This window comes from Felis catus, chromosome C2, assembly GCF_018350175.1.
Source record: "Felis catus isolate Fca126 chromosome C2, F.catus_Fca126_mat1.0, whole genome shotgun sequence".
Taxonomy (NCBI): domain Eukaryota; kingdom Metazoa; phylum Chordata; class Mammalia; order Carnivora; family Felidae; genus Felis; species Felis catus.
Genome location: NC_058376.1, coordinates 31,905,060 through 31,917,951, shown reverse-complemented (window position 1 = coordinate 31,917,951; position 12,892 = coordinate 31,905,060). Strand labels below are relative to the sequence as shown.

The 12,892-nt window shown below is 36.3% G+C and overlaps 1 protein-coding gene across 10 annotated transcripts in view; it reads left to right on the top strand.

The window, feature by feature from the left end:
- Positions 1-10,416, top strand: part of ROBO1 (roundabout guidance receptor 1) — a 1,129,831-nt gene extending 1,119,415 nt beyond the window's left edge. For all 10 annotated transcript variants that reach the window (XM_019839543.3, XM_045036748.1, XM_045036754.1 and 7 more), the window contains 3 exons: positions 1,589-1,897; positions 7,302-7,498; positions 8,743-10,416. In XM_019839543.3, coding sequence (XP_019695102.3) covers positions 1,589-1,897; positions 7,302-7,498; positions 8,743-8,757 — 521 coding nt within the window. In that variant the 3' untranslated portion in view covers positions 8,758-10,416. The remainder of the gene's footprint in view (positions 1-1,588; positions 1,898-7,301; positions 7,499-8,742) is intronic.
- Positions 10,417-12,892: the final 2,476 nt, after the last annotated feature.

Sequence of the window (12,892 nt, the reverse complement as noted above, 5' to 3'; positions counted from 1 at the left end):
ACAAACATATTCAAACTGATTACTTCCACATAATCAATATTGAGTATTTGAAATGGAGATGGAGATACGAGGGGTTGTACTTTCAAGTTCTTATGTACTTTTGATTTATTTTTAGAATCTAAATGCAAATTTTTTGTTTAGAATGTTGATTTTTTAATACTAAGCATTTAATACATGTTTCATAAACACTTTTTAGTTAATTTATTCATCATTTAGGTATTCCTCTTCAAATCTGAAAACATTACCATTTCTGAACTCATGATTGAAAAAGCCATGCTGATAATTACCAAATCTCTATATCTCTGGTCTTGACCTCTCTTGAAACTCAGATTCTATGTACAAAAACCTATTGAACATCTCTGTCTAGGTACTTCAAAGTCTCCTCCTTTTCACTTTTGTAAAACTGAACTCCTCCTCTTCCTCTGTGGGCCATCTCTTTCTCATCCCCTCCTTCCTTATCTTCAGTGAAGTTTCTGTCATCCACCTAGTCAACTATGGTGAAAATCGTAAATGTCATTTTAGATTCTTTCCTGTCCTTTCCCTGCTAGATTCCATTGATCATTAAATGATATTGATTTTTCTTTCTTAACCTTTCTCAAATACATTTCTTCATCTGAACAGCCACCAATGCAGTTATATCCTCTATCATTACTTACCTGAGCTATTACAAATTTTATTCAAACCTTTCCATGCTATAGGCAGAACAACCTAAAACTAGAATCTCTTCATATTCTTCTAACTTTCCAACTATTATTAGGATATCTATTTCTGTTCCCTAAAATGTACCTGGGGGCAAAGGTAGCACCCCTTAAAGAACGTAAATTTTCTAGATATCAAATTTTTACCTACTTGTATCCTTAGGTATGTCTATAAGACTTTGAATTATATAAAAAATGTGTGCATAAAGTGTGTATAAAGTGATAGGTAGATGAAATTAACTTACATTTATACCAGAGATTAGCTGGTTTAAAACCTCTGGGTGCAGATACAAAGTGCAGCAATCCCATCAATGGATGGTAGATTATAAATACAAAATAGAATGTAATAATATAAGGAATACTGAACCAGAAATTAAGAATCTAAGGGCATTGGTCCTAGCTCTGATCACATCTAGATTTGAGGTTGAAAACCTAAGGTCTGTGTGTTCAAGTTACCCTTTTTACAGAATGAGAAGAGATTTAGGCTAGATTAGAGATGGCAAATACGTCTCAACTCAAGTGCCAACCTCAATCAATTTGAAGTGGTTGCCTGAAGAGTAAGGGTATGCATTTGGGACCAGGAACATTTCACTGAAATCAATTAAGAAGATCTGTCATGGTTGGGGGAGAGAGAGTTTGAGCACATATGCCTATACTAGCTATCCCAAGACTTGGTAATCTTTAAGTCCCAGCTCTATGATTCACTATTTTTGTGCCATATAACAATGAGGATAGATTGAAATTGTTGATCTTCTTGTTCCTTCATTGCCTTCAAATGTTCCAGTTCATTTAAGATGTATTACCTCACAATTGAATGTGAATCCAATGGTAATACTAACATTTAAGTGTAAGTGGTAGACTTTTACAGTATTTTAAATTTTTCTTTCTAGATCTTCCACCTCCTCCAGTGCCACCACCTGCTATAAAGTCACCCACTGTTCAATCCAAGGCACAGCTGGAGGTACGACCTGTAATGGCACCCAAGCTACCTTCTATAGAAGCAAGAACAGACAGATCATCAGATAGAAAAGTAGGCAGCTACAAGGGGAGAGAAGTATTGGATGGAAGACAAGTTGCAGATATGAGAACAAATCCAGGTGATACCAGAGAAGCACAGGAGCAGCAAAATGATGGGAAAGGACGAGGAAACAAGGCAGCAAAACGCGACCTTCCACCAGCAAAGACTCATCTCATCCAAGGTACCGATTTATTCATACAGCAAATAAATATAGATTGAACATATATTTTGTAAGTTACACTGTTAGGTTCTCGTGAGCCATATGAAAATGGATAAGATTTAGAAATTTGGTCTCTAATGGAGGAGACAAGCATGTACTCAAATAATTTTAATATAATTAAATTAAATTCGCAACATTATATAAGACTTCTTTGGAGAGGTGTCATTTGAATTGGGTTTTAAGGGAAAGCATGATTTCAACAGGTTAAACAGGGAGAAGGGGATAGCAGATAAAAGAAATAAATGGAGAAAAAACATGTTAGTGTAAAAACCTATGTTTGGGGAACTTTAATTTCCAGTTTGACCAGAGAATAGGTTGCTTCGGGCCCGGCACAGATAATGAAAGATAAAACTAGAGAGGGGGTTGGGCCAGATTGGCAAGGCTGGGAATGTGACTCTAGACTGTGAGGTTTATGATATAATCAGTGGTGAGCCAGCAAAGAATTTTGAGCAAGAAATGACAGAATCAGATTTTTAGAAAAAGAATTGGCAGCACTCTATAGTGAAGGAAGAGACTGGAATCTAGTAGATGAAAGTATCAGGTCACTGTAAAATATCTAGGTATAAAATAGGAAAACACTGAATTAAAATAGGTATGTGGGGAAATAAAGGAGAGAACAGCCTGCACTGGCATGTCAGAGATAGAGCCAGTAGGAATTGGTGACTAATCGAAAGTAGAAAAATAGACTGAAACTATGGAGTAAAGCAGAAGTTACTCAAATGTTAATTAGATGGCCCTGCTGACTAGTGGAATATAATTGTACTAACCGATGTAAGAAAACAAAACAGAAAAGATTTCTAAGGGAAAATATTTTCAATGTTGAATGGATTAAGGTGCTGACAAGAACACAGATATGAAGAAAATCAATAAGACTTTAGACAACTGAGTTTAAAGATCAGGGGGCAAGGTTGTGAGTAGAGAGTGGATTTTAGAAACAGCAACACAAAGTAAAATTGTGTGAATTACAAAGGCTAAATTATCAACAGTGATATATCGGTTAAAGCTGAGCAATCAATTCTCTGGGAGGAAAACAGAGCAAAATCCTAATTTGTGCCCGTTTACATACTTCTGTTGGGTAGTTACTCCCAAGACAGCTGGTTTCAAGCTGCTAATATGAAGTCAGTGAATGTGGAGTTGGGAAGACTTGGTTACTCTTCTTTTGCTGAGAACGTGTGAGCCAGTTTCAATGCACCAATAATCAGCAGTGATTATATTTAAAGACTAGGCACAAGAATGACTTTCTATAGTGGAAACCAAGATGGATCCACCCAGAGATATAAAATAATCAAGTTCTCTAAGCCAGAGAAAATAGTGTCCTAGAAAGAATGGAGGAGGAAATTTTAAGACAGGAAGAAATCTAAAATGCCACACAGAACTGAAAGTTGGATGTCAACGGGAGGTGGAGGATGGGGAGAGAATGCCTAAGGATTTTGCAATATGTTATTTGTGGGTGGTATTAGAACTGTTTTTAGTAGAGTAGTCAGAATAGATGCCAGACTCTAAGGAGTTGTAAAGTAAATGGACATCGTGAAGGGAGGTGATGAGCCCTTTTCAGAAGGCTGGGAAGAGAAGAGGCTGGGAACAAGTTTGCCAGGAAGGCAGAATTTGTAGAAATGCTTTAGGATAGTGTATTTGAGCATTATTAGATACTAAGGAATAGAAACCATTTAGGAGAAAGAAATATAATCAAGGGAAGATTGGTCATAGTCAGAAAAGAGTGGTAGGGTAATGAATCTGAGAAGCCTGTACAACTACTGCTGTATTTTAATAGATATGTTGTGATAAAATTAGACATCAAACTCTCATTCTTTTTATTATGGGCACCTGGTCATTAGCAATGTCCTTTCAAAATGGGAGTCAGTTTCACTCTCTTATGTGACAGGAAGCCTGAACTCCTAATCTAGGCATGTACTCAGCAACAAAGTGCTGAGTGGGGGTGGACACCCCCACTATATGAGCACAAAGTACTTGGTGTTATTACCATAATCCAAAGTTTGAAAAACTTAGCTTGCTTGTTATCAGTTAAGCAAAATGTGATCTGACTCTGACTCTTTGATCTATTCTATACTCCAAGTAGTGACTTATAAATAGAATGTCATGACATAAATTATGAAGTTTATATGTGGCCTGAAAGTATAAACCAATTTGCTGCTACAAGTAAGCTTCCTCCAAAGCAGGTGGGATTTTTCAGGGAAGAAAAAACAACTTACAAACCTGGAAAGATATTGGAGTATACAGAATTAGAACAAAGAGATGGAATTATTTTATCAATCTTTAGACTTTTAATAAGTTGTCCTTTGTGTTATAAAAATATTTCTAACTAAAGAACTATTGCTGGAACTATTAATCTAGAAACAAGGGACCCTATTTCATGGAGAGCACTGAGTTACACTGACCAGATTATTATTTTATGTCTTGCTTTCTCAAATTCTGATTTGAACCATAACTCTGCGTATATGTGTCATTAAATGATTGTTTCTATGCATTGCTATAATTTTCACCTTCATAATTCAGTTGACATTATTTAAAATGAAAGAGGCACCCTGATTTACATGTGTAATGAATAGTCATTTTTTAATTAAAGAGAGTGGTCTTCTAGACTTGAATGACTGATTGTTTTGCTGACATTTACCTCAATTAGTTCAATTTATTTCTACATATATCAAACATCCACTGTGGTATAAAGCATTGTACTGGCCTTGAGATTTATGTGTAAGTATGAACCTTGACCTCAAGAAGCTTACAGTCAGAGTTGGAGACAGGTTATCTGTAGATTCACAGACATATTCATATTTGGTATAACATTTATGATGCTGTGATACTTGAGAGTCCAGAGAAGGGACAGTTAGCCCAGTCTTGTGGGGACGTGAGGTAGAAAACGACTTCTTGATCTTTCCTGGTGGAAATAACACATAAGCTGAGTGACCGGGGTGGGTGGAGTTTTACTTGAGTAAGAAGAGTGAATAGATTGTTCTGGCAGAGAAACTCAGCATGAAAAGCATTGAGGTACATTAAGAAGATTATAAATTCAGTGTGACTAAGATAGTAAATGTGGTCAAAGAGGAAGCTCTTGAGGTAAATGTAAGTTTAAGTCATAGAGTGTCTGTAGTTCCTATAAGAAGGCAGCTGAGTGAATATGTTTTAGAGAGGAATAGCTCAAGATACAGAGATCTATTGGAAGATATTTGCAACACCTGGACAAGAGATGTGGAGAATATAAACCAGGCTATAGGAACAGAGATGAGTGAGTGGGAAAATTCAACATTAACATTTTTTTGTGTTAAAAGTCAAGCTCACCTGTGTATATTTGAATGTGTGGAAAAGGTACATTGAAGGAGTGCCGGAAGGTTGTTGGAAGGCAGGGAACACTCTAAAATAATTTCCGTTTTCTGTGTTTGTTTTCTTAATAATTAGTGTTGTCATTAACTATATTAGAGAATCCAGAAGAGAAGAAAGGAGTGGACATGATGAAGTCAATGTTCGACATAGTGAGTTTGAGGGACGCTTAAGAGGAAGTATTCAACATAATTCAAAAATTGGAAATATAAATTAATGATTTATCATAATAAAATAGTAATTAAATCCACTCATTCACTCAAAACTATTTATCAATGACCTGTTATATGTCAAGTTGAGAGTATATCAAAACACAAAACACAGAAAAATACCTGCCCCCATGACAGTTACATTCTAGAAAAGGTTGCAATTTGTGAGAATGGATGAAATTACCCAGAGTGAGTGGGAGAAAAATGTATATGTATACACTAGGGTAAAAGTAGAAATTTGCAGGGCATCAACATGTATGAGGCACCCTATAGGAAGAGCCCACAGAAAACTGTCCAGGAAGGAAGAGAACTAGAAGCTGGGAATAGTGATGTTTAAATTGATAGTGGTTTCCAGATGAAGGCAGCGAGAAGTCCAGAGACATAAGGGCTGAAACATGATTAGCATTTTCAAAGTCAACAGTGAGTTTTCTCTTTCATAGTGGTAATGTGGGCATGCATAGATTTCAGTGCGATCCAGAGTAAATGGGAGTTGCATCTGCCACTATTGAGTCTAAATTCAAGAAGCTTTGTTGAGCATTAAGGACAGAAAGAAGGTGTTGATTCATGTAGAGCACAGGCTTAACAGGAAAGTTTTTAGCAAAAGACAGATTTTATATTGTAGATTGACAAAAATTACAGTCAATGGAGAGAAAAAGATTGGTAAAACAGGGACAGAAGATGCAGGTCACAGGAGTCCAAGTGCTATGAGGCAAGGATGCAGGAACAGTGTTCTTCATGGACTGTGAGACCCCAGCAAGTCAGAACCTGGATGATGGGTACAAGTTGTAATGAGTAGAATGGATGGAGAAAGGTGCCATCAAGGAGGACTAAACAGGTGACATTAGTAGAGTGGTTGACCTTCCCAGGAAGAGAATGTTTTGTGCAAAGGTCAGGGAGTATTGACTTCGAACTGGTGCTAGTTGGGATAAGAGGCAAACCTTCCTCATTCTACTGGAGAGAGCTTGTGTGGAAACCTCAGGGGAAATCAGATTGCATCCAGGCAGCGTGGACAGTAGAAGCATTTGGAGGGGGAGGGGAAATGAATATAGAAGAGTTGGTTTTTCATGTGTTTGGTGTCCAAAGAGTGGAGGGAACAGGCTTTAGAGAGAAGTGAGCAACTGGTGGAGGCATCAATACAAGCAGCACCAAATTTAAAGCAGTAAGAAGATAGAAATTCAGAAGATGGTGTTTAATTAGAGTGGCTTGTGTTTTGAGCTAGCGATGTGGCAAACTTCTGAGATTCAAGGTTCCACAATGTAAATGCAATGTTAACATGGAGGTTGTCTCGAAAGTGAACCTGGGCTTGATTCTGTTTTGGTAGTTTGAGGAAACTGGGCTTTGTTTTTATCAGTGCCGGAAAATGATCTTTCATAATTTGCATAGAGATTTCATTATCTCCTTTTTTACAGCAACACTAGGGGCTCCTCTGGGTGTACATGTTATTAATACTTTTTTTAGAAAAGTGGAAACTGAGGCCTAAAATAATTGGATATCACATAGTGAAGGAGAGAACTGGAAGCTCTGTCTGATTCTAGGTTTGGTTTACCTCTTTTAATGAATTTGGTCCCAAGTGAGTTTGAGGTAGTCAGGAGCTTGTGAGTGAAACCAACCTGAATGCCAACCACTACCAGGAAGACAAGACTTGTTATTTTCATTTTCATGACAATGCTGCTTTTCAATTATTGTTATAAAATATCCTCACTTACTCCTCAAAAACACTGGTGCTTCCCCATTCAAAATTACAGACATAAGTGATGATACATTATACAATGAAAATGCATAATGGTGTTCATATGCACTTACTATATTTCATTACACAGAGGATATTCTACCTTACTGTAGACCTACTTTTCCGACATCAAATAATCCCAGAGATCCTAGTTCTTCAAGCTCAATGTCATCAAGAGGATCAGGAAGCAGACAAAGAGAACAAGCAAATGTAGGTCGAAGAAATATTGCAGAAATGCAGGTTCTTGGAGGATATGAAAGAGGAGAAGATAATAATGAAGAATTAGAGGTATCTATAATTTTTTCCAAGTTCCTCAGCATTATGCTAGTTATTAAATCAGCCTCAAATTTAGAAATATGTATCAGGCCACAGAAATGTTTCTGTTTTACCACAAATGCCAATGTTAGTGATACCAGAGACTAAACTTCTGTGAATTTAATGATTTTCTTGAAATGCATTCCAATGTTTTAAATGGTGATCACAGTTTCTTTTTGGATCTAGAGGTCATGTTCATCTGCAGATATTCATATAAGAAGTTTATATGGCAAACATGTTGTTAGGAAATAAGAACTATTTCTCTAGATAATATATTGTATAGTTCTGTATTGTAGTACGTTGTAAAAACTAGTAAGGTGACAGAGTTATAAGGATGTAAATGAGAGTGCTTAGCCTGTGTTATCTGCCACCCTAGTAATCACTGGGGTTAATCTAACTGATTGGACCAACTATCTTCCACCTTAATTCTTCTGCCAATGAGAACATGATCCTTGACATTAACCTTCCCAGAAGAGAACACTCTTTGAGTCAAACATATACTCCTTTGTTGGAATTTATAGATAGCAATACAAGGTAGAATTGGCAGTAAGTCAAAATAAACCAACTTTTAAGACCATGTTTCCTCCATTTAATAATAATAACAAACAAGTTGAGGACAAATTTCTCTTCTTACAAATATATTTAAACCCAAGTAGATTGTTAAATGAACGTTCATCTTAAACTTTTAAGAATAGAAGATGAAAAATTTTAAGGCATAATATCTAACTGAATTTCCTATAATACCCAAAACATCTTGATTTTGAATTTTGGAATAAGATTTTCTTCTTGCAGTTGTTGTGATGAGAAGCTGTTTTATAAGTTGTGCTTGTCTTTTTGAGGAGAAGAACTTTTCTGGGGGACAAAAAGTTACCAAAAATAACTCTAATACTTAAACCAATAAAATTTGAGCTATAATGTTGAGTTGGGGACGGGGTAAGTAGAGAAATCCACCTTCTGCTGCCCCTCTCGCTCCTGCCCCACATACCCCAATACTGCAACATTGTGTAGAACACAGTTTGGTGCTTGTAGAGAACTACTGGATCTTCTATCAAAACCAGCTATAAAGACAAATGAAATCAGTTGCCATGAGCACTTTTTAACGTATGCCAGGGAATGAAGGAAGAAACGCAAATTGTAAGGATAAAAACGTATACATCCATATAAAGATAAGACTATAAGATTGATTTTGAAATTTACCAAAAACTTATCTCTTACAGGAAACTGAAAGCTGAAGACAACCAGAGAGGCTTGTGCGATCCAATGTGAAAAGTATCTCTCAAGATGCCTCTTGTCTGATGACACATGACGCCAGATACAATGTTCAGTGCAATCAGAGTGTAAAAATTGTCATTTTTATTCCTCTTATTGGAATACCATTTTTAAAAATTTTATTGGAGTTTTATTGTTGTTGTTTGATCCTTATCCCTATGAAGAACTTCCCTATTCCCCTCGCTGTTGGAACAAACCATTACACTTTACTTCTAGCAAGGGAAGTACTTGACTTCTTGCTTCAGTCATCAGCCAGCAAGAGAGAACAAAACAGTTCGTTTGCATTTTGCCCCTGAGATATGGCATTGCACTGCTTCTATATCAAGCCAATTTTATAGCAAAGTATTGATCAAAGATACAAAATTGACTAATCAACCTCATGGCAAGGGCTCTCAAGATATAATCTTTCTATAACCAACTGCTACTGCAAATTAAAACATATTTCATTTTCACATGATTTTAAAGTCAGTCTTTCATACCACCCTCTGCTGGGAGAAAATAAAATAGAATACATGCAGAACAACCACAAGTCGATTTGAATGGGGTAGAAACATTGTAAATATATACTCTTTGCAACCCCTGGTGGTACTTTATTTTGTCTTCATTTCAATCATGGAAGTATATTCTTACTGGAAATATACTTTTGGATAAGTAGGGATAAGCCAGTTGGATCTCTGGTTGTCTAGTCATTGTCATAAATAAGCCTAGCAAAAAACCTTGTTCTATTTTTCAATCGAATGCAATTATTAATGCATATTACAAACCAATGGATGTTTTTAATGACCAATTGAATAAGGACATCCCTATCTTAACTGGCCTAAATTTCTTCTGGTAGTGTCAGTTCAACTTTCAGAAGTGCCACTTAAGGAAGTTTGATTTTTGTTTTTGTAATGCACTGTTTTTAATCTTTTTTTTTTTTTTTGGTTTTAAAAGCACAATCACTAAACTTTATTTGTAAACCATTGTAACTATTAACCTTTTTTGTCTTATTGAAAAAAGTGTTGAGAAGCGTTTTTAACCTGTTTTGTTAATGCTCTATGTTTGTATTTGGAATATTTGAATGATGACAGGTGGTGAAGTAACGTGCATACTTTATTGTGGGCCATGAACCCAATGGTTCTTACTTTTCCTGGACCTAAAGAAAAAAAAGGTTTAAGTTTGTTGTGGCCAATGTTGAAACTTATAAGATTTTCTTATAAGCTCAAAGAGAGGCATTACTTGCTTTGAATTGCCAAATGATGCCCTCTGACTGTAGATTTTTATGATCCTTTTTTGTCGTTATATGAATTTCATTGACTTGATAATTGGTGCTATTTGAAGAAAAAAATGTACATTTATTCATACACAGGTATCAGGCCTGACCCCACTGGAAAACAAAGCCAAACAAAACTGAACCACACAGAAAAAGCTGGTGTTCACCAAAAACTAAATGTGTTCACTTAGATAATTTGAAAGTTACATAGAAAGGGTGTGCAGTACTAAGGGAACAATCCATGTGATTAATGTTTTCATTATGTTCATGTAAGAAACCTCTTATTTTTAGCCATAATTTTGCATACTGAAAACCAATAATCAGAAAAGTAATTTTGTCACATTATTTATTAAAAATGTTCTCAAATACATCATTCTTTCTTGTGTTGATTTCTTTTGTTTTTTCATTGTGTGATCAAACTTATTCCATTTAGTCACAAAGTTGTGCTGTCTTAACATTTCACCACTGTATTATCAGATGAATAAAAATTCTGTTTTCTGAACAACGAGGTTTTACTTATAAGGAAAAATTCTCTACTCCATGGAAATTAAGGCTGTAAGATCAATCAAGACCTAAAAGTCATTTGGTCATAAAATAGCATTTTAATATTAAGGATGTACTAAAATGTTTTTTATGTGTATCTGAATTTCAATTAACCTATTTCTGAAATAGTGAGGATTCAACTATGATACATCTAATTTATAAAGTTTGAGCCACTTCTGTTCCATCAATAAGAAAATTATATTGTCCAGAATATTTATTAGTAATTATCTGCTTTCTTGTTTACAAGTTCATGTGAAATTTTAACAATTCTATACCTGCCATATACTGGGTTGAACATTATTGCCCATTAGATTAAGGTCAGAATATTCAAGTATTCAACTTTGAATGGATGAGATGAGCAAGAGAATCTAGTGAAGGTTCTTTCCCTGTGATATATATATGGTTAAACTTTGTGTTGATCATAATTTACAACATTGGGAAATTTTTGAAAAAAAAGAAGGTAGATATTATTTTGAAGTTTAATTTTACAAAAGTGATATAATCACCAGCATCTGCTTAGATCCATAGGTCAAGAAGTCAGTTTCCAAGCTATTTCAAGGGGAACATTGGAGAGACATGCTTAATGGCCTAATTTTTCTCTCCCCTTCTGAGGTGACTATAAGCTAGTTTCTATTTATATCATGTGATATACATATAAATTATGTGAATCTGGGGGCCTGTGTTTGAGTCCCAGTTTTGTCATGAGCTGTATTTCCTTGGATGTGTTACTTAACCTCAAAATCTCAGGTACTTCACCTGTAAATTCAATAATGCCTACCTCATGGAGCAATTGTCATGATTCAGTGAGTTAATGTATGTGACGACATGGACTCTGTAAATGCCCCGAACAACATAAGATATTGTATTTATAGACTGAAATTCATTGCATCCATTCTATCCTCACTTTTCACACATAGTTTGGTCCTACAAACTTGCAAAGAGTTAAAAACATATCAAAGTATAAATGTAGTGCAAGGATGGGGGTGGTTCCATTTCCAGTGAGTAAAATACACTGTGAAATTACTAACCCTGGAATAAATTATTGGTGTTTTTGTTTGTTTCCTTGCTTTTGAATTCCTGAGGGCCACACAATGGGTGGTGATGTGGCATTTTCAGCACATATTTCACAGTTCAGGTGCAATGTCACTTGAGTTTTAAATAACAGTGTTTGGGCTGCTGTTCTGCTTAGTGGCAGAAAAATATCATCTTTATTCTGGATGAACTCAATTGTATCTGACTTTCTTGGTCATTTCAGATATAAAGTCCAGATTTTCTCTTCCTTGCCCTCTCTATAGGGTAGCATCTAAATTCCCAGGGCTGTATTCTTTTGTAGAAAGTGTGTGTGTGTGTGTGTGTGTGTGTGTGTGCATGCGCATGTGTTGGCGGGGAGGGGGCGGTGTTGGCAGTAGAAGCTTTCAACAATTTTGCTCTTGTCCAAGTTTCCAATGGTCTTTGTTTATCATAACTTTTATGCAGCATCTTCCTTTTCCCTACCTTGATATCCCTTATTCATAGACACTATCCTGATATTTTTAAGCCCTTTGATGTAGGTTGGGTGTAGGGAGCAGCGAATGGGGCTTTCATACGCTCTTCCATGCCATGCTGGGGTTCTGGAGACTTGGGTATGAGGACCCTTCCTTGGGCCTCGCAGGATGCTACTATCTTTAATTGCTTATGCAGGCTGTGTGCATGTGCGGGTTGGGGGAGGGGGTGGTGGCTACTTTTGAAATGTAAAGGAAGTTGGCTTTGGTCCTAGATCCAGACCACCTATTCTTGAATCCTGCTTCCACAAATTATTAGCTATAGCCATGGGAAGATTAGTGAATCTGCCTTAATCATTGAATGGTATTAAGAATGCCTACTTTACAAGGTTGTTTGGATTAAATGAATTGATATGCATAAAGTACATGGTAAATGCTCAGGTATTTATGGGCCATACCTCCTCCTTCTCTGATTCAGAACTAGAAAGTGCTGCCGAGGTTGCTCTTGCAGACTCCTAAAACTCTACGTGATCAGAGGTGAGAGGGCACAAGAATCAGAAACCTCAGTGACACATTCGCTGTATCTAATTCTCTCACCTCATGTTTAATTCTGTCTTCCCAGTGAGATAGAGGAGAAGGAGAAGAGAACAAGAGGAAAAAGGGGGGAAGAGACAGACTAGCATGTATATTGCTTGCATGCCAAGTCTTTGGTTTGCAAGACCTTAGCTCTTGCAACTGAGCCTTCATTCTGCTATAGATTTCAAAGATCTGTTTTGAAACCGCAAAGGGAGTGTTGAATTGCTTTTCTATGGTAACCATTCC